Genomic DNA, 21,620 nt, shown 5'->3' with positions numbered 1-21,620 from the left:
ATGATGATGGTGATGACGGTGGTGGTGGTGATGATGGTGATGGTGGTGATGGTGATGACAGTGGTGGTGGTGATGGTGATAACGGTGGTGGTGGTGATGATGGCGATGGTGGTGATGGTGATGATGGTGGTGGTGGTGATGGTGATGATGGTGATGACGGTGGTGGTGGTGATGGTGGTGGTGGTGATGACGGTGGTGGTTATGGTGGTGATGGTGGTGATGGTGATGACCGTGGTGGTGGTGATGGTGGTGGTGGTGATGACAGTGGTGGTGGTGATGGTGATAACGGTGGTGGTGGTGATGATGGTGATGGTGGTGATGGTGATGATGGTGGTGGTGGTGATGGTGATGATGTTGATGACAGTGGTGGTGATGATGGTGATGACGGTGGTGGTGGTGATGGTGGTGGTGATGATGGTGGTGGTGATGGTGGTGATGATGGTGATAACGGTGGTGGTGGTGATGACGGTGGTGGTGATGACGGTGGTGGTGATGGTAATGATGGTGGTGGTGGTGATGGTGATGATGGTGATGATGGTGGTGGTGGTGATGGTGATGATGGTGATGACGGTGGTGGTGGTGATGGTGGTGGTGGTAATGACGGTGGTGGTGATGGTGATGATGGTGGTGGTGGTGATGGTGGTGATAGTGATGACAGTGGTGGTGGTGATGGTGGTGGTGGTGATGACGGTGGTGGTTATGGTGGTGATGGTGGTGATGGTGATGACGGTGGTGGTGGTGATGGTGGTGGTGGTGATGACGGTGGTGGTGGTGATGGTGATAACGGTGGTGGTGGTGATGATGGTGATGGTGGTGATGGTGATGATGGTGGTGGTGGTGATGGTGATGATGTTGATGACGGTGGTGGTGATGATGGTGATGACGGTGGTGGTGGTGATGGTGGTGGTGGTGATGATGGTGGTGGTGATGGTGGTGATGATGGTGATAACGGTGGTGGTGGTGATGACGGTGGTGGTGATGACGGTGGTGGTGATGGTAATGATGGTGGTGGTGGTGATGGTGATGATGGTGATGACGGTGGTGGTGGTGATGGTGGTGGTGGTGATGACGGTGGTGGTGGTGATGGTGGTGGTGGTGATGACGGTGGTGGTTATGGTGGTGATGGTGGTGATGGTGATGACGGTGGTGGTGGTGATGGTGGTGGTGGTGATGACGGTGGTGGTGATGGTGATGATGGTGGTGGTGGTGATGGTGGTGATGGTGATGACAGTGGTGGTGGTGATGGTGATAACAGTGGTGGTGGTGATGATGGTGATGGTGGTGATGGTGATGATGGTGGTGGTGGTGATGGTGATGATGGTGGTGATGGTGATGATGTTGATGACGGTGGTGGTGATGATGGTGATGACGGTGGTGGTGGTGATGGTGGTGGTGGTGATGACGGTGGTGGTTATGGTGGTGATGGTGGTGATGGTGATGACAGTGGTGGTGGTGATGGTGATATGCCATGGCAATTATAATGGTGACGATGGATGATGGTGCTGTGTTTATGATGATGTTGAGATGGTGATGATGGTGATGATGGTGATGACGGTGGTGATGGTAGTGATGGTGATATGCCATGACACTTATAATGATGATGAGTTCTTAGAGTAGGGATGTAAAGATACAGCATGACCAAGGCAAATGAGAAATTGTTAATTGGGGGCTTCCTTACAGTTTTAGAGGGTTGTTTCATAATCATCACAGTGGGAAGTAGCCCCAGGCAGACAAGCATGGCACTGGAGCAATAGCTGAGAGCTCACATCTGATCTGAAAACTGTGGGCAGAGAGAGTAGGACTAGGCTTGGAATGAGTGTTTGTAACCTCAAAGCCCACCCTGGTGACACATCTCCTCCAACAAGATCACACAATCCTTCCTTACAGTGCACAAGCCAGGACCAAATGCTCAATATGTGAGTCTAAAGGGGCCATTCTCATTCACACCACCACAATGGCTACGGGATGATGATGGTGATGGTGATGGAGGTTATGGTGATGATGGGTTGGTAGTGATGGGGATGGAAGTGTTAGTTAGAATAGTGGGCTATTTAGTTCATTATCTACATACTGAACATTAACTATGCACCAATCACATAGAGTACAAAAACAGCTGGATAGAATTTTGAGGTAAAAACCATTAAATCCTGGCAACTTGGATCAAGGTTATCTTATTGTCATGTAGTTTAGGAGATATGAATATGTTTTTATTAACATTTTATTAGAAATGTTTTTGATAGAAAATACAGGTAGAGATATCACCTAGATATAATTGTGGTATATATCTGTGTACATTAAAAGAGGAGCATGTTGTAAGCTTTGATAGTAGTTGTTATAAACATAACTGCAATGAGTCTTCCTGTGTTCTAACAAGTCAAAAGTCACGCAATTAATTCAGAGAGCACTTGGAGCTCATGGTATGGGAGCACATGGGACTTTGGTAAGAGAATAATGAGAAATCACTCTTCAAGGTGGCTGAAACTGCATGGTGCATGCACACAGTGATATGCATTTTATACATTGCATTATTGCTTAGCTACACATGCCTGTGCATGTCGTTTTTAAGCAACACCTTTTGCCCTACTGCTGGGCTTGTGTTTGTGCATGTTTTGTCACGTAGGAACCAGCTGATACTGTTGTCTGCCTTCCAGGTGTATGGATACGCAACCACTGCTGACGGCTATGCTCCAGATTATCCTCTCCCCTTGCTGTTCAAGGTTGAAGATGACAATGACAATGCCCCATATTTTGAAACCAAACTGACAGTTTTTAGTGTGCCTGAAAATTGCCGAACTGGTAAGTTCAAACATTTATAATTTTTTTGTATGTATGTCCTATGTGTGTGCATATGTGTGTATGTGTATATGAATGTGTGCATATGTATATGTCTCTGTGTTTGTACGTGTGTGTGTGTGTGTGTGCATGAGGCTATCAAGGAGCGGTTCTCTCTTTGCACAGTGTATTTGGGGTCTTAAACACAGATTACCAGGCTCAGCAGCAAGCCCCTCAATCGTAAGTGGAGATTTCACAATGATATAATAAAAAGATATTTGCACTTTAAAATACTGCAAGGTAAAATGTTTGCCAGTCATGGTGGCACATACCTTAAACCCCAGCACCCAGAAAGGAGATGTCAGTGATATCTGTGTACTCAAGGCCAATCAGGACTTTGTAAGGCTAGCCCTGGCCACATAGAGAGACACTGCGTCAAAAGTTTAAGTTTATAATTTCATTTCATGTTGTTTTGGTACTTTGGCTTATACTCATCCTTTGTTTACATGTTAGAAATGGTTTTTCTATTAAAGGTTAGATTGGTTGGAGCAAGTTTTCTTTTTTAAATTGTTTTTATTGAGCTATACATTCTCTTCCACTTCCCCTCCTCCCTTCTCCCCTTCTCCCTGACTCCCATGTACTCAATTTACTCAGGAGATCTTGTATTTTTCTCCTTCCTGTGTAGATCCATGTATATCATTCTTAGGGTCCTCTCTGTTGTCTGTGTTCTCTGGGGTTGTGGACTGTAGGCTAGTTTTTCTTTGCTTTATGTCTAGAAGCCACTTATGATTGAGTACATATTATGTTTGTCTTTCTGGGTCTGGGTTACCTCACTCGATATGTTTTATTTTTCTAGATCCATTTATTTTTCCTGTAAATTTTGAGATGGCATTTTTTACTACATTATGTAAATGTATTATATTTTCTTTATCATTTTTTTTTGGTGGAGGGGCATCTAGGTTGCTTCCAGGTTTTGGCTATTACAAATAATGCTGCTATGAACATAGTTGAACACAAATCCTTGTGGTATGATTGAGCATCTTTGGGTATATACCCAAAAGTGATGTTGCTGGGTCTTGGGGAAGGTTATTTCCTAATTTTCTGAGAAACTACCACACTGATATCCAAAGCAGCTGTACCAGTTTGCACTCCCACCAACAATGCAGGAGTGTTCCTTTTGCTCCACATCCTCTCCAGCATAAGCTGTCATCACAAATTTCCTTAAATTTAATCTTGCACTTGAACTTAGGTCATATCTTTTCCTTTTTGTATCATGACCACAATTCTAGTAATCTTTATTTGATTCAGTTTTCCCTAAGGTTGTTTGTCGGTGTTGGTGGTATAATATTACAGAAATATTGTAGTGGAGAGAGAAATGCTGGGTTTTTATTCAGCTGGGAGGATTCTAGAAGAGGGGATCTGGCTGGTAACTCAGAGAATATATGAGGCCAAGATCGTGCCCCAGGCTTCTAGAAAAATGTAAGAAAACTGCCTGGTGTTTCCAACATTTGTAAGAAGTGTTGTTAGCTATGGCCCTCTGCGTTCTGTTGCTGGGTCACATCCAGATATGATGCTTCCCTCTCAGAAGTGACTGGGAGGCTATAATGTCCTGTCTGTGACTATCTTCTGAACAGCAGATTTCTGTAATTCACATTTAATTCTCTCATGTGTGTGTTGACAATCGAATGCAATGATATCTGTATTTTTTGTTTATAACACAATTACTTTATGATTTCAATTTTTGACAAAATTGGCTTCATCTAAACAGGAACTTCAGTAGGACAAGTGACTGCCATAGACAACGATGAGCCGGGAACCCTACACACTCGTTTGAGATTCAAAATCCTACAACAAATCCCAGATCACCCAAGGCACTTCTCCATACACCCAGACACAGGTGTGATCACTACCACCTCACCTTTACTGGACAGAGAGGTAAGGGATCAGTGCCTTAATTCTACAGTCACTGTGTTTAAGCCGGTAATTACCGCCAGCATGATTACAGGACAGCCCAAGTGTTTACTCCCTAAGCATTCTTCCCAGGCTAAGCCTGGGGATTCTCTGGGGACTTTTTTTTTTTTACCTCTGCAAAGATGCTGAGATAATACAAGGTGAAGACAGGTCTGACTTGCTCTCATTGTGCTGATACGTGGTCCTGATAACATTGCTCTAATTCATTTCATTTTTGATTTTGAAAACATAATTTCATTATAATGCATGTCATTTTAAAAAGTAACAAAATGCTTTGTTAACGCAGTTCTAGAGCCACCAGTAAATAGAGCATCCTCATGCTGAACAGGTAACAGATACAGGGCTACTGTCTATTGGTACTTCCCCCTCTTTAACTCCTGGAATCACTGATGTATGCAAATATACGTCATTTATAGCTATTCACACACACACACACACACACACACACACACACACACACACACACACACACACACACACATATATATGGGGGGAAGAGAAGGAGAGAGATTCTTCATAGTCCACCTTTTCCAGACTGTCACAGTCTGAGCCATACAATGTGAAGACTTTCCAGACTGGCTGCCTTCTCCTAGTAATCTTCACTTCCCCCATGCCCTTTTATGGCCCAGTAGCTCATTACTTTACAGTACAAACTATCCTTCCATCATCTGAATATACCAGTCTTTTTACTCATTTCTCAGGTAAAGAGTATCTGGGTTTTTCTTAAGTTTTGCCAATTATGAAGGGATAAGTTTAAATTTTACACGTAAACATCTGCGTTTGGGTACTTGGCACAAACATCTGTGTTTTCGTAGTTGGTTCCCTTTCCTTTGTCGTGACTAAACATCTGACAAGATAAACTCAAGGAAGGAAGCGTTTGTCTGTGCTCAGCTGTGGGAGCACAGTTCACACGGCAGGAAGACTGCTGGTCACTCTTCCTAGTCAGGGACCACAGAGAGCAGAATTTTGCAGCTCAGCTCTCTGTCTCCATTTCACCTTACACTAGTTGGGATCTCAGCCTACAGGATGGTGCTCTCCACACTGTCCATCCTCTGGACACGCCCTTTCAGGTATGCCAGGAGGTGTGCCCCCCAGGTGATTCTAAATCTAGGCAAAGAGATAATTGAAATTAGCTGTACTATTTGTTCAATTTCTTTTTTTTTTTTTCGAGACAGGATTTCTCTGTGGCTTTGGATCCTGTCCTGGAACTAGCTCTGTAGACCAGGCTGGTCTCGAACTCACAGAGATCCTCCTGCCTCTGCCTCCCGAGTGCTGGGATTAAAGGCGTGCGCCACCATCGCCCAGCACGATTTCTTGTTTGTATTTATATATTTGTATTTATAATATTTTTATTAAATAACAATCAGGGATAGGCATGCAATTATGTAAACACAGACATATAATTTAAAAAGCATATTTGTAATATAATCACAGCACAAAGGGTATATATAACTCCAAGTGATGGAAAATATTGTTTCCTAATAAAACCTCTCTCTTTCCTTCCTTCCTTCCTTCCTTCCTTCCTTCCTTCCTTCCTTCCTTCCTTCCTTCCTTCCTTCCTTCCTTCTTTCCTTCCTCCCTCCCTCCCTCCCTCCCACCCCTCCCTCCCTCCCTCCCTCCCTCCCTCCCTCCCTCCCTCCCTCCGTCTCTTTCTCTTTCTCTCTCTCTCTCTCTCTCTCTCTCTCTCTCTCTCACTATTTTTTCACAGAAATGTGATACTTACAAGCTAGTGATGGAAGTTCGAGATATGGGTGGCCAGCCCTTTGGTCTATTCAATACAGGAACAATAACAATCTCACTGGAGGATGAAAACGACAATTCACCGTATTTCACCCAAACTTCTGTGAGTAGACCTGTGTGTTGTTTACCTAGATTCCCTCACATTAAAAAAAAAAATCTAGAATTTGGCAGCTCCCTGAGAAGAGACATTTTGTCTTAAATAGTAATTATGTAAAAACAATAGACTGAGAAAAGCATAGTTTCTGTAAGGATAATAGGTGACGTGCTGTAGGTTTTTTGCTCTTAGCACTGAAGAATTCCTTTCTTTGGATGTGGTTCACATGTTCAATGTTTTCTTAGTTCTTAAGGTTGCTCCAGTTTTGGGATTCTTGGACGTCAATTCTTTAATAAGTTGAAGAAGTGGCTTTCTTTCCCGTGCCCTTTGTATTACATGTTTTGAAAAAGGAAAGGAATTGGTCTTATAACCTCTGCCGTGGTCAGAGGGAACCCCTACTCCCAGCTCCTCTTGTGCCTTAGCTAGCAAATTATGTGAGGCATGATATATGATGATATTTTCAAGACATGATTGTGGTTTTGACTTTTAATGAGCAACTTGGCATTTTTCCATGAGTCTACACCAGAGTTCTGGTCAGATAATAAGAAACCTAATACAGTGATGGATGGCTCACTGTCAAAGATCTCATTTATACAGACCATAAATCAGAATAAGTAGGATTTAAATCTAGATCTAATCTTTTCCATCTTCCTATGAATTCATCTCTTGAAGATTATGGTTTATCTTTTTAGTCTTTTAATATCTTAGGCTTCTGTCTTTTTTTAGCTTCAAAGAGTGATGTCTATGATTTAAGTTCTCATAAGAAAGAGAGAAACTCTCTTAAAGTGTTTGGTGGTGAATCAAAATAAGTAAAAATAAGGTCATTGTGAAAACTGCTAATTCTGAGTTGTAGTCCTCACTCAGGTGTAGAGTTCTGGCCCTGTAAGCTTGAGGCACCTGATTCAATTCACAATATTGTGAAGAAAAAACCCATCATTTATATCTCACTGTCTGTAAGTACTGTGTGGTGAATATGTTAGTGCAACTTAATTGGTGTTTGCTATATCTGAAAAGGCAGACAAGATGTAATTGTCAAATAGGGTCAGAGAAGACCACATCTGAGGGTCAGAGAGACAGAGAATCACCTCACCAGAACTTTGGCCATTAAGACAAGAATCACCTTTGGTGAATGGAAGAGATTTTAAAGAGGATTAGGAAGAAAGATGTTAGCCAGGCATGAAACATTTTTTTCCAAATTAGGAGTATCTTCATATTGCATTCTTTAAATATGATTTTAAATGTAAAAACCACTTTGTTAAAGGCGCAGTTATGATTAGAAAGCATTTTCCCCCAGTATACTACAGAAGTAGAAGAAAACAGAATTGATGTTGAGATTCTAAGGATGACAGTCCAAGACCAAGATTTGCCTGGCACCCCTCACTCCAAAGCAGTGTACTCAATTCTCCAAGGGAATGAAAATGGGAACTTCAGAATCACAACAGACCCGAACACAAATGAAGGAGTTCTGTGTGTTATCAAGGTATGTAATAATCATAGATGTATTCTTTGAGGCATTCAAACCTGTGCTTCAGCATTGGTATAAAAATTACAGCCTTCTATGAGCCTTTCTCAGAAAAGCTACAGGCAGTTAAAGGACTCACAAGGAGGGAAGTTACTTACTCCTAAACCCAGGAGGAGGCCTTGGGAAGAAGGGATTTTGTGGTGGGGAAAGGGGATAAGAGAAGATAAAAGAGGCTTTGACAAAAAGACATTATATGCATGAAGTTGATTTATAGTAAATGAGTTAGAAATGAGTGCTTCCTGTGTGTATATAATCACACAAGAGCGGTATGGTGCTGAAATGGTTTTCACAGACACTTTTCTATTATTGTGTTCTTTCTTAAAAGAAACTCACATCAGACAGAAACTTCATTCCTCCGTAGATGAGGATTACTAAACTAGAGCAATGCCGGATCTGATGCTTGCCTTGCTGGCCTGCTTTGAGTGTGCACACTCCCTGGTGCTCTTTGAATCACTGGGCCCATGTCTCCCTCTTGAATGCCTTTCCTCTTTTAATTTCCCAGGGGTAGTTAAAAGCTTTCTGAAGAATTTAATTTTTGATAAGATTCTCATAAAATTATATTGTATATTCTTCTTCCCTTTTTCCTGGTCTTCTGTATTTCTTTCCTGCTCTTTTTCCTTTAAATTTAATTTGTTTCAGGGGTCCTACTTGGATTAGAAACAATTATGCACCATTTTATTAGTGTTTAAACTTACAATAGAAAAATGAAGATAGGATCTTCCAAAGCAAAAGTAGGGAGGGAAGTGATTGAATTTTAACTTTTTTGTTTGTTTGTTTAAGCCAGGGTGTCTTTGTAGCTTTGGAGCCTGCCCTGAAATAGCTCTTGTACACCAGGCTGGCCTTGAACTCACAGAGATCCACCTGCCTCTGCCTCCCGAGTACTGAGAATAAAGGCGTGTGTCACCACTGCCTGGATATATTAAGAAGTTAATAATTGATCTTTGTGTCAGCACCGGCTTTGGGTAACATTTTAACACTAAGAACGCCATTCCCTTTCTGTTAAAACTTGGGATCAGTCATGCTCTCTATAACAGTACATTGACTGATCGATGCGTGCTTGTTACACAGCCACTGAACTATGAGGCCAGTCGCCAAGTCATTCTGCAAATCGGTGTCCTTAATGAAGCCCAGTTCTCTAAAGCTGCCAATGGACAGACCCCCACAATGTGCACCACGACTGTGACTGTGAAAATTAAAGACAGTGATGAGGGCCCCGAGTGCCAGCCACCAGTCAAAGTCATCCAGAGCAAAGACGGGCTGCCAGCCGGCCAAGAGCTCTTGGGCTACAAAGCCATGGACCCAGAAACAAGCAGCTCTGACGGCATAAGGTGATGCACCTTCCTAAACGCCCCTGCATTTTCACTGGGGCATGAGCTACTTATTTCATATTTAGAAATGGTCAGTGGGTCCCCTCTTTGGTTATTTGTTGTTTGCTTTTTAAAACCCAGGTATCAGAAGGTAGGAGATGAAGATAACTGGTTTGAAATTAATGAAAGCACCGGAAACTTGAAAACCCTAAAAATACTAGACAGAGAATCAAAGTTTGTGAAAAACAACCAGTACAATATTTCAGTAGTGGCGATGGATGCAGGTGAGTGATATTTTCTTAAAATAAAACGTGAATATAGAATATGTGTCTAAGAAAATGTGGGGCAAGGGCTGTCTGTGTCTAGGTCAAATTTTAGTTCAGTCATTGTTATTGGTACACTATGGTACTAGTAGTCTATAGTGCACAAAAATGTGTTCAGTATGCTTGTTCATTTTACTCGGATCACCCTTTTGTCCTCTGTCTACCCCTCAAGCAAAGATACCTGAGAGAAAAGGACCGAAGTCTAGTTTTGAGTATTGGATTATTCATTTCTCCTGAGGGATCTCTGGGTTGCTTTCTCTTTCATTTAGATTACAATGATGCCTTGAACATGCTGAATGGGATCAGCCTACCTAAAACAGTCCAGTCCAGGGCAAGTTCATTCCAAGCATCTGTTAAAGGAATAATCCATTGTTGGCTGACACCTTTGGTGGAGTTTGGGATTGTCAACTTTAGTTCTCCAACCACTCACATAGAAAAAATAGTTTTCTTCAATGGAGTCTAGCGGTGTAACCAAACTTAAGGGCAGGCCTCATGCTTAGCAGTGGGTGGTCAACACAAAATAAACTCTGGTAGTTTTGAAGTTTTCTTCTTCTTCTTCTTCTTCTTCTTCTTCTTCTTCTTCTTCTTCTTCTTCTTCTTCTTCTTCTTCTTCTTCTTCTTCTTCTTCTTCTTCTTCTTCTTCTTCTCCTTCTTCTTCTCCTCCTCCTCCTCCTCCTCCTCCTCCTCCTCCTCCTCCTCCTCCTCCTCCTTCTCCTTCTTCTTTTGGTTACGTTACTATTTCTGTGATGAAACACCATGATTAAAAGCTACGTGGCTTCAGGAACCTGGAGGGAGGAGCTGATGCAGAGGCATGAAGGGATGTTGCTCACTGGGCTTGCTCCTTAAGGCTTGTGTGGCCCGCTTTCTTGTAGAATCCAGGACTACCAGTCTGGGGATGGTACCACCCATAATGGACTAGGTCCTCCCGCATTAGCTACTAATTAAGAAAATGCCATACAGGCTTGCCTGCATAGTGATCTTCCAGCATTTTCTCAATTAAGGCTCCTTCCTCTTTGATGAATCTAGCTTGTGTCAGGTCGACATAGAACCAGCCAGGATGTTCACCTTACAGGTCTTTTGCTTATTTATGTATTATATGCCTGTTTTCTGGTCTTGTATTTTTATGGGATTTTGTGTGTGCAAATTTGTATATTTCATAATCTATATGTTTCTTGTGTTTCCTTTGGTTCTTTTTTCCTTGTTTATTTTGTCCTTTTTGGTTTGTAGTATTTTATCTTACCTTATTATTATTATATGCCTGTTTTTTTCTACTGAGAGGGAAAGAAAGGGTACAGAGTTGGGAGGGTGGGAAGGTGGGGAGGATCTGGGAGTAGGAGGAGGGGAAACAGTAATTAGAATATATTGTATAAAAAAACCTATTTTCAACTAAATAGCAACAACAATAAAAGGTTAGTTTTATAACAAACTCTATAGAGAGCCTCTGTCAAATACTGTCAACCATCAAGTAGTGATCTTGAAACTTTTGAAATGAGCCCCTACTGGAACCATGTTAGATAGTTTAAATAAATATATGCATATAAAATGTGCTGTAGTGTGTGCTAGTGTACACATGTACTATTATGCAATGCATTCTATAAATCTATATCATAGAAATAAGTGAAATGAAAGTTAAACAGAAGATTCACTTTAATTATGTACTTCCCTATGTAAGACAAATCCTCATAGAGATAAAGGAAAGTGACCTTGGACTTTCTAGACAGAGCTAATTCTTTGGCCTCTCTGATTAATCAAAAAGGTCTCTGCTGTTTTTAGATACACTGACTGCATAATGCCAGACAGTAACAGGCTATTCTCAGAAGAGACTGCACAGTATGAGAGTTTTACCAGTAGAGAGTGTTTAGATGTCATTACGCATGGAGAGAATTCAGAGGCACTCGTATTGAAACACAAAGAGGCAAAGATTATAGAAATGCTGGCACTGGATGAAAGAAAAATGTAATTCTAATTTAGAGAGTAGTAAATTGCAGAGAGCAAAATATAAGAAAGTAACCTTGTTCTTTAGTGCTGAAAGTAGGCGTGGTACAACCTAGATGGGTTCTGGGAAAGATGAGGATACTATAAACTTTAATGAGGAAAATCATATGACAATATAAAGAATAAATTGGTTTTTCTTGAGTTTTAGTCTTTATGTAGGAATGTAAGAGTACTATACAATGAAAACTTTGTTTTGATGATCAAAGGTATTTCTAGATAATAAATTAGGAAGTCCTACTGACTTTAGAATCTCCAATTTCTCCTGTGCAGCATCCTTGCCTGTCAGGCTGATTTCTGTATGGTCAGTCTGGAGGACCCTGTTCTACACATCATACTCCTAGAACATGAGAATACCAGTCTCCCTCCAAGCCTGCCCCCAAACTCATGTTCTTTAAATTATTGAAATGAGTAGCAATGACAGCTTCTTGATTGTTACCATTATCCCTTTTGGATTGTTAATACTGCAACTTAAGCATTTCTTACTCTGAAAATGTGTCTTCACGCTTTCTTATTCCTATTCTTTTACCCTAGATTGGTTATGAACTCATTTTTTCCTTTGGTAAACTTTCTCTTTATTAGGCATCAAGATAAGAATTTGGTACATGTATGTTTAATGCAGATTGTGTGTATGTGCATATGCATGCACCATCTTTAGAAAGCTAGAAGAGGGCTTTGAATTCCCTGATAAAAAGACAAAGTTCTGACCAACTCCCTGATGGCTCCTTGGTCTGGAGAGGGAGGGAGGGGGGATATGGGTGGAGGGTAGGGGAGGGAAGGGGGAAGAGGAGAGGAGGAGATAGAAATTTTTAAATATAAAAAATAAACCATGGAAAAAAAAGGACAAAGTTCTGTGGCTTTGCCCAGGATCAGACTTAGCAAGATGGAGGCTAGGAATGGGGCCAGGGTGTCAAAGGACTTACGGTCTCAGTTCCTGAGAAGTTGGCTTTTTTCCTGTGAAGAGACTGAATCAACAGTCCCAAGGCCTCTGTGTGTTTGCTCTCTGACACTTTTGAGGTATTCTGTGTTCCCCTTGTATGCACTCCTTTGTCAGCTTTCTGCTGAATTTGCCGTTTCCCCTCTATAAACTGTCTAGAAGATGCTGTATTTCTTAATAAATTTGCTTAGCATAAAACAGCTTGCACAGTAACTACTGATGCCAGGTTTCTTATCTTCTTTAACTTCTCATCTTCTGGTCCTCCCCCTTAGAACTCTGTCACTGAAGAATGACATGCTTGTCCATGTCACCTAATGCATATGTTACGATCTAAACTGGGGTCCTCTGAAAGAGTAACAAGTGCCCTTTCCCATTGAGTCCCAAATAATACAAATGTTAATATTTTCTATTCTTCTGTGTATTGAGAAGCTCATAACCCTGCAGGTCTGGGTTTTGAAATTCACTACTGAAGACACTATGACATTGAGGTGTACTTGATACTTGAAACAATTGAGCTCAACCTTTATAAAATACCTTCTTTTTTTTAAAAGCTTCTTACAAAAGTCTTAAAATTGTTATTGAGTGGCTCTATATAAAAGCAGTATTTTATTTCATTCCAAAAGTAACACACACAATGCTGGGAGTTAATTGGCATACCACAACTTGAGAAGAAAAAACATGGACTCTTTCTAATAATAAAGAAATCCAATCATTCAGGAACTGACTTTAGTACAAAAACTTCCATCTAACAATTGATATTTGAAGTCTAGTTCTAGTCATGGTTCATACAGAAAGAGTAGATTCAATTTTATAAGTATGTCTTCACTTCTGTACAATATTAACATATTTGCAAAATTCTGAAAAACACATATCTGAGCATTTAAATTACGTATCTGGTGAGAATGTGGATGTTCCCTCCTATCTACAATGAAAGTTTGTATCATCAATATTTATTTTACAATGAGCAAGTTTTATTTTTACAACCCCATATTCCCTCTGGCTCATTATATGTATGTAAGTGTTATGGAAAAGAATCTTTAGTGCATTTCTGTAAGAAAATAAGAGCTGTACATTCAATTTGAGAAAATTTTGTTTGAAGATCCTTATGTAGCATAAAAACATCTACTTTTCAAGCATCTACTCCTCATAAGGTTTATCAGGCAAATACATAGTTGCAAGACTTAAAAATGATAGCTAAATAGATAAGTGTTTTTAAATATAAACTTAAATGAATTTCAGTTTGCTTTGCTATGGGGGTAACTTTGGTTCTATTTATCCTAGTTGGCCGGTCCTGCACGGGAACACTGGTAGTTCTTCTGGAAGATTTTAATGATCACCCACCACAGGTTGACAAAGACCTGACCATTTGTCAGCAGGAGAAGGATTATGCTGTTCTGGAGCCTGTTGACCTAGATGGGCCTGATAATGGTCCACCTTTTCAGTTTTTCTTGGATAATTCTGCCAGCAAACTTTGGACTCTAGAACCACAGGATGGTATGTGCTTAACGTTAAATCTTGTAAGCTATCCTGGCTCAAGATTACTTAAGGTTTTTTCTTCCACCTTGGTTAGTCATCATAAATACATATGCACTGTAAGAAGTTATTGATTATGGAAAAATAAGACACACACACATATAATTTGTCTCTTGAGACAGGTTTTCTCTGTGTAGCTTTGGAGCCTGTTCTGGAACTCATTTTATAGCCAGGCTGGCCTTGAACTCACAGAGATCTCCCTGCCTCCTGAGTGCTGGGATTAAAGGTGTGTGCCACCACTACCCAGCTAAATAATAAGGCCTTAATATCTATCTTCTATCTGTCATCTATTATAAATATATCTACCACAAATTTATTATTTATCTATATATATCATCTATTCTTTAATCAATTATCTATGTAACACCTATCAATTATTAACCAATATATGCATGTGTCTGTGTATTAATAATTAGTTATTTATCTTATGCTTGTTACGCTTAGACTTTTGGTCTAAATATCTTTTAAGAAAATATAAAAATAATTTTTTTTTCATTTTTTGAGGCAGGATCTCTCTACCTAGCCCTGGCTTTTCTGGGACCTTGGCCTGGAGCTCACAGAGATCCACCTGCCTCTGCCTCTGGAGCACTGGGGTTAGAGGCGTGCGCCACCACTCCCAGCCTGAGATGGATCTGTTTTTAGTGTAAAGTAATGTCAACCCTTTTCATAATTTTTTGAAAAGTCATATCATTTTTAAGAAAGAAAAAGGAATCAATAGAGTTTTGATTGCAGATGAATTCCTTGAAGACACACCAAGTGGGAACATCATTGCTGCTGGGATGTCATATTAATATATGCTTTCTTTACTCTTTCCCCTTTAGGGAAACGTGCCATTCTTCGCCAGCGACACAATCTCAATTATGACTATTATTCCGTGCCAATCCAAATACAAGATAGACATGGTGTCTCTGCAAAGCATATGCTCTCAGTGAGAGTGTGTGACTGTACAGTTCCCTCAGAGTGTAGAATGAGTGCTAAGGAGGAAAGGGACATTAAACCAAAAGTAATCCTTGGGAAATGGGCCATTCTCTCCATGGTCCTGGGCTCCGCACTGCTACTGTGTAAGTATCATTATCCAAAGTGTATTAACTCAAGTGTTAATTTTTCCATTATTGTAACAAAATCCTTGAAAAAATAACTTACAAAGAGAAGAAGTTTGCTTTCCCATGACTAATAGGCTCTGTTGTGCTGTGTCTGTGACCAAATAGCACCTGACCAACCAAAGCTACTTACCTTATGGCAGGTAGAAACCAAAAAGAGAGTGAGAAGAGGTTAGTGTTCCATTCTTCCCTTGAAAAACATGTCTCCAATGATATGACTTCCTCTCATTAAGGCCCACCCTTTGAAGATCCTGCTGCCTCTCAGTAGCACTCTGAGGTAGAGACCAAGACATTAACACATGGACCACTGGGGACAGCTTGTTCCAGCTATGGTAGTCTAGAAAGATGTACAGCAGTTCTTTATATTAATGACATGTATAACTGTTGGCACATGTATAATTGTTAGTACATGTGCCCTTTAAAAAACTTGTCCCTCCTTTGTAAGTGAGTTATAGATGAAACAGCAATAACAGCAGATTAAAACTATTTAGAGGTCATGTTTAATTCTTCAGAAGTTACTTATGAGACAGTGAAGGTTTCTGAAAAGCTGTACAGATAGTTTTTAAAATCTTATTTTCAAATTATTTGTTTTTTAAATATTTGTTTACTGTCAGATTATTTTAATATCTACCAGAATGTAAGACAATATTACTTTACCTTGCTTTCTCATTTATTTAGGTATTCTGTTTACATGTTTCTGTGTGACTACTACGAAGAGAACAGTCAAAAAATGCTTCCCCGATGATGTGGCCCAGCAAAATTTAATTGTATCAAATACCGAAGGGCCGGGAGAGGAAGTGACGGTAAATCAGAATTCAAATCCCACTGAATTCTACAGTGATTCAATGAACATAATTGATTACTCTGTAGTAATAACAAAATGTAATACTTATTGGCCCTTATTGCACCAAGCAGACACTGAAGTGCCCCACATAGTTTTTTTTCCATGTCCATTTATATTGGTGTCAAAGAACGACTATAAGACACCGAATGACTCAAACAATGAAAACACATGTTCTCACTGTTTTGTAGGGTAGGAATCAGAGATAAAATATTGACTGTCATATTTTCCTCCAAGCTTTATTCACTTCTTGTCCCTTGCCTTGTCACCACAAAAAGCGATTTGCATGGTATTATCTCTTGTGTGCTTTATAATCTTTCTGTAAGAGCACTGGTCATATTAGACTAGATACTTACCTAATCTGGTATGGTTTCCTTGAAACTTAACATGAATCACAACTGCAGTGACCTTGAAGTGAGAACCGCAATGTATGAATTCTTGGGCGACAGAGTTTGACTCAGTATGCCCATGATATGGTTCTTAAGATTATCCTGATTTTGCATGTGAAGGACATAGCCAGCATGTGACTTATCTATGGTAGAAAAGAGTTGGTTTCAATGCCATTGATTGATTTTCAAACTCTCTCTTTAGGAGGCAAATATTAGACTCCCCGCACAAACATTCTGTGATACAAGCACATCTGTTGGGACTCTTGGTGGCCAAGGAATCAAAACACAACAAAATTTTGAGATGGTCAAAGGAGGCTACACTTTGGAGTCCAACAAAGGAGGTGGCCACCACACCTTGGAGTCCAACAAGGGAGGTGTGCTGGGAACAGCAGACACTGGCCGATACGCATACACTGACTGGCAAAGTTTCACTCAACCCCGGCTTGGTGAAGTAAGTCCCCCAAGTTCTCAGGTGCCCACTACGTGAAATCCCAACATGATTTATAAACAGAATATCCCAAAGTACCATTTCATACACCTGAAACACAACTTTCCATCTCTTATACCAGGCAGACACTGATGTCAAGCGCAAACTCAGAGCAAAATACTCTTTCAAAGTTCCGTTTTTAAAATATGACTTCCAAGACTTTAGGACTAGTTTATGTAAATGTCTTTGGGATACTAAGAGACTGATGTCTTCTTCACTAAATATTATCAGAAAAAAATTGTGAAAAATTGACTAGTATTATGAACAGATCATAAATTGCCAACATTTTGCCCGCATGTTGGAATTCTATATGTAAGGTTAGGATATCTTACCTACCTAAATCAACTAGATAGGTTTGTGAGCTTTAATCTTAGGTTCTATCTCAGGATTCTGAGTACTTTCCTTGTTTGTTTCCGATTACTCAGACACACTAGTGAGCCACATTAGTGTGTTCGATAATTAGAGCTGCGTAACATGTTATATATGTTACTCATGTTATATATACATTAATGTATTAGACTCTTACAACTATATATAACAGTATAAATGCAAGAACCACAACCTACATTGGTTTTCTCCCCATAAATGAAGAAGCAATTTAGGTAAATTTCAATTAGATATACCATTATTCAAGTGGGAAGTTGTAAGTTATTCCTGTGATATATGCATAGTCTTAGTTCTTATAAATGTGTTCACTCTGACCATTTATTTATTTGCTATACTTTATAAATGAATATAATTTAGACCAATCATGTGCATTTTTTATATGTAGGAATCCATTAGAGGACACACTCTGATTAAAAATTAAACAGTAAAAGGTAAATTCAAGAATCATTTTTATGCTAGTCGGTTTAGGTGTCTTTTAAAAGACATAATAAATTGTGCTTTTTCTCCACACAGAAGGTGTATCTGTGTGGACAAGACGAGGAACACAAGCATTGTGAAGATTACGTCCGTTCGTATCACTATGAAGGCAAAGGCTCCATGGCCGGCTCTGTGGGCTGTTGCAGTGATCGGCAGGAGGAAGAAGGGCTGGAGTTTTTAGATCACTTGGAACCAAAATTTAGGACATTAGCAAAGACATGTGTGAAGAAATAAACATTTTGGTTAATAGAGCAACATCTGCAGTGAATACAGGGGCGTCCCTGCATGCAAAAGGATAGCAGTTTGCAGTGGCGACTATGCTTATTGAAGGTGACGCCATCTACAGATGAGGATGCTTTACCAACCACAGCTCTTCAAGTTCTCCTTGTCTCCAGAACTTCTGTGTTGTGTAGACAGGAAGTTGTCACTGTTCCTTTTCTTTCTGTGCATGTGTGCATTGCCCTCCCAGGACTGGACTGTGTCTGCCACTGAAACTGGTGACGTTTGAAACTTAAGCTCTTTTGCACGCTAGGCAAGACTCTGTAGTGGAGTTGGGTATTGTGGAAGCTTAAAATAGGAATCTGCCTTGTGTATATACAAATGAAATAGTTTCTTCAAAATCAGGGGGAGAATTCTGTTTCTACATTTTTTCTTTTGGTGCCAAGTTATCGTTTTCCCTCTCCCAAACTAGCTTCAGATAGATTTTTAAGTATTTTTAGATGTAGTCTTTCGTGTGTCTAAATAGGCTTTTCACTCCTCCAAGGAGCACTGTCTTCACTCAGGAGCCTACGAGTCCTCAGATCAGCCTCCTGGAACTCTTGTTGGAATGGCATGGGTCCCAACATCTTGAGCTAGAGATTGGTTAAGGAATCCATGGAAACACTGGACTCCTGATCTCCACAGGCTGGCGTAGGCTCATGGATATATTTTGTTTGTCTGACTTAATGTGGGAATACTTTACATTTACAAATACATGTGCAAGTACTTTGGGAAGAATCTTAGCTACTTAATTTGACACTGACGCATTATTTCAGTGGTTTTCAACTGCTCTTCATCTTCAAACCTTTTTCCAATGAGTCTTAAAGTCATCTAGTTGTAACCGGCACAGGGTTTAACATTATCCATGTGTCAATGCTACATTAGCGTCCATGCTGGAACTTACTACTCAGTACACTGAGTATTAATTTGGTAATTACTCAAAGAAAAACTGGAAGACTAGAAATAATTTTGAGTAGATATACATTAAAAATTTTAATCTATTTCAGCAACATGTGCTTAATATTGAATTATGAATTCATAAATATTTTAATAATGAGTGGTAATAAGAAGGTTTGACATTTTAATAAGATATTATTTTACTGATCTATAAAGAAACTATATATTTGAATGATTTTTTGTGGAAAACTACAGATATTGTTAAGTTACATCTTGTGGAAACTTTATATTTAAACTAAATTGAATTTCTTAACCCATTCCATTCTATTTTCAAAATAGATTTCTGTTTCATTTAGGTTTTGTAATTAGTCCTATTGTCTCAGTTAGGAAAGGAGTTTTTTATTGTGAAATTGGATATAAGAATAAAATGAAACATGGCTTTGATAAACCAGATTTGGTTTTTCAATTCTCCCATAATATATTTTTTTGCAATCATTGTAAGATAATTTGGACTGGTGAAGTGATTTTGCTTTTTGAAGAAATGTCACTCTGACAATGTAGATTATGACATTTTAGGATCTAATAGTATCAATTTGGAAATGCATCAAATGCCACAGTAAGTTATATTCTTCAGTATACTTACAGAACATTAAATGAGCAGTTGTAATCATTAGCTTAACAATAGCTTAATTTGCATTGTTTGTCTTCATCTTCCTCTTATACTTGCTGAATTATAGATGAGGAAATTTATGTCTAAATTAGGAAGCACAATTGACGTTCACAGTAGACCCTTTTTTATCAAGAGAAAGCTCCTCGAAGTGTCAGAGAGTTATTAGAAAGCACAGGAAATAATCTGTATTAAGCATTTTTAAGCTATTTTAAACATTTTCAAGCTATTATCAAAACTTATCTCAGAAAAATTATATTTATTGTTGGATTTATTTAGGCAACTCTGTGCAATTCTCTTTTTACATCAAAATTTAAATATTAATTGTATGATGAATTAAATCTATGAAACCCTACCAGACTGTAATTTAGTTTACTAATAAAGTACTGTATTTCATACAAATGTTGAGTTAATCGTTGATTTAAGAAATTAATGGTTATAAAATGTTTTCTATATTTCAACATTTATGAGGACCAGACAATCCAGGTTTTTTAGATGTTAAGAGCTTTACTCTCCTTTTTGCAGTTTGTTGGTCAAAAATGTCATTTAGAAATCCAGAAACCTGGCCATTGCCTGACAGCCTGTCAGGACAAGTATGTCTCAAACCCTACCTCAGCCTTGATGAATTACAATCTGCATTTTAGGAAGAGCGCCAGGGGATGTGCATGCCCACGGAATTCTGATAAGCTCCAGGTAAACGATGAGGAGAGAGGAAAGACAGAACCCACTAGCAAGAAAGCAAAGCTATTAGCTGAGTAGAATGGACAGAGCAGGTGGCCGAGAGCAGCAGGTCCAAGACTGCTATCCTTGCTGAGGGATTACGCACATTTGAAACCATCTCCCATCGTTTGCAAAGATTCAGCTTCTCCCCTTATGTGGACAACTGACTTTCTGAAGACTTTATATCTCAATAAGACCTTACACTGTAAGGAACATGGGGACAGACAATATGTTCAAAGTCTAATAAAGGGCATTTTCATCGCCACTTAATGAATTGTTATTTTTCCTACCCCAAATTAAGGAAATCGCATTTAACAAAATTCTGCAAATTTTGATTGTGCCTATGAAAACAATTTGTACAATTTTATCTAATCACAAAGTTAAAGAGCCCCAATGATTGGCACAGCACTACCAGGATCACTTTGATGAGCAGATGCCTTGCTGCAGTCTCTTTTGTATGGTTTGTCATTGGCGTACTCTTCAAGTTTTATTTTGTTGGGTGTGACTGATACAGAATATCATAGGAGTGGTTAAGACATTGTCAAAACCAGTCTTTTGTGTCAAATAATCCCATTCTGTCAAGATTGTTCTTCATCTTACTATTATTATTTCTAGTCTGGCAAATCATGTAGAAAAATACCAAGGCAAACAAGGTCTAGGAAGATGATTAAGCTGATAGAAAGTACCTGCTGTGCAAGTCTGAAAACCCGAGTTCAAATCCCCGGCCCCATCTAAAAGTGGGACTCCTACACTCCTACAGCATAGATGAAAGGTAGAGAAAGGAGAATTCCCATAAAACAACACAATACCTATCTCATACAAGGTAGAAAGTGAGGGATGAAACCCGAGGTTGTCCTCTGACATCCACTTCTGAGTGTCTGCATTTATACATACTAATGTGTATACACACACACACTCAGACATGTACACTTATACACAACATATACACATGTATTCAAACACACTCATACTCACATACATGTACACATATTCTCACGCACATAATACACATGCACCTTCAAATATTCTTACACATGCATCACAATGCTCATACACACTCAAATGGTATTCACTAATATACACTCACATACACATACACTCACACATACATTTAAACACACACTTATATCCCCTCACACATGTGCTTACATACTTAAAAGCACACATATTCACACACACATACAGACAAGTTTTTAATAGTTAATT

At 39.4% G+C, this 21,620-nt stretch overlaps 1 protein-coding gene across 1 annotated transcript in view; it reads left to right on the top strand.

The window, feature by feature from the left end:
* The window catches only part of Dsc1 (desmocollin 1), a 32,028-nt gene extending 11,998 nt beyond the window's left edge, over nt 1-20,030 (top strand). Inside the window, exons 6-16 of the mRNA XM_038330884.1 lie at nt 2,652-2,796; nt 4,541-4,707; nt 6,452-6,586; nt 7,872-8,057; nt 9,168-9,427; nt 9,548-9,690; nt 13,940-14,152; nt 15,013-15,252; nt 15,970-16,094; nt 16,724-16,972; nt 17,909-20,030. Coding sequence (XP_038186812.1) covers nt 2,652-2,796; nt 4,541-4,707; nt 6,452-6,586; nt 7,872-8,057; nt 9,168-9,427; nt 9,548-9,690; nt 13,940-14,152; nt 15,013-15,252; nt 15,970-16,094; nt 16,724-16,972; nt 17,909-18,106 — 2,061 coding nt within the window. The 3' untranslated portion in view covers nt 18,107-20,030. The remainder of the gene's footprint in view (nt 1-2,651; nt 2,797-4,540; nt 4,708-6,451; nt 6,587-7,871; nt 8,058-9,167; nt 9,428-9,547; nt 9,691-13,939; nt 14,153-15,012; nt 15,253-15,969; nt 16,095-16,723; nt 16,973-17,908) is intronic.
* Nucleotides 20,031-21,620: the final 1,590 nt, after the last annotated feature.

This window comes from Arvicola amphibius, chromosome 5 (genome assembly GCF_903992535.2).
Source record: "Arvicola amphibius chromosome 5, mArvAmp1.2, whole genome shotgun sequence".
Lineage (NCBI taxonomy): Eukaryota > Metazoa > Chordata > Mammalia > Rodentia > Cricetidae > Arvicola > Arvicola amphibius.
The sequence above is the reverse complement of the archived record's forward strand: the minus strand, read 5'-3'. Positions and strand labels throughout refer to the sequence as shown.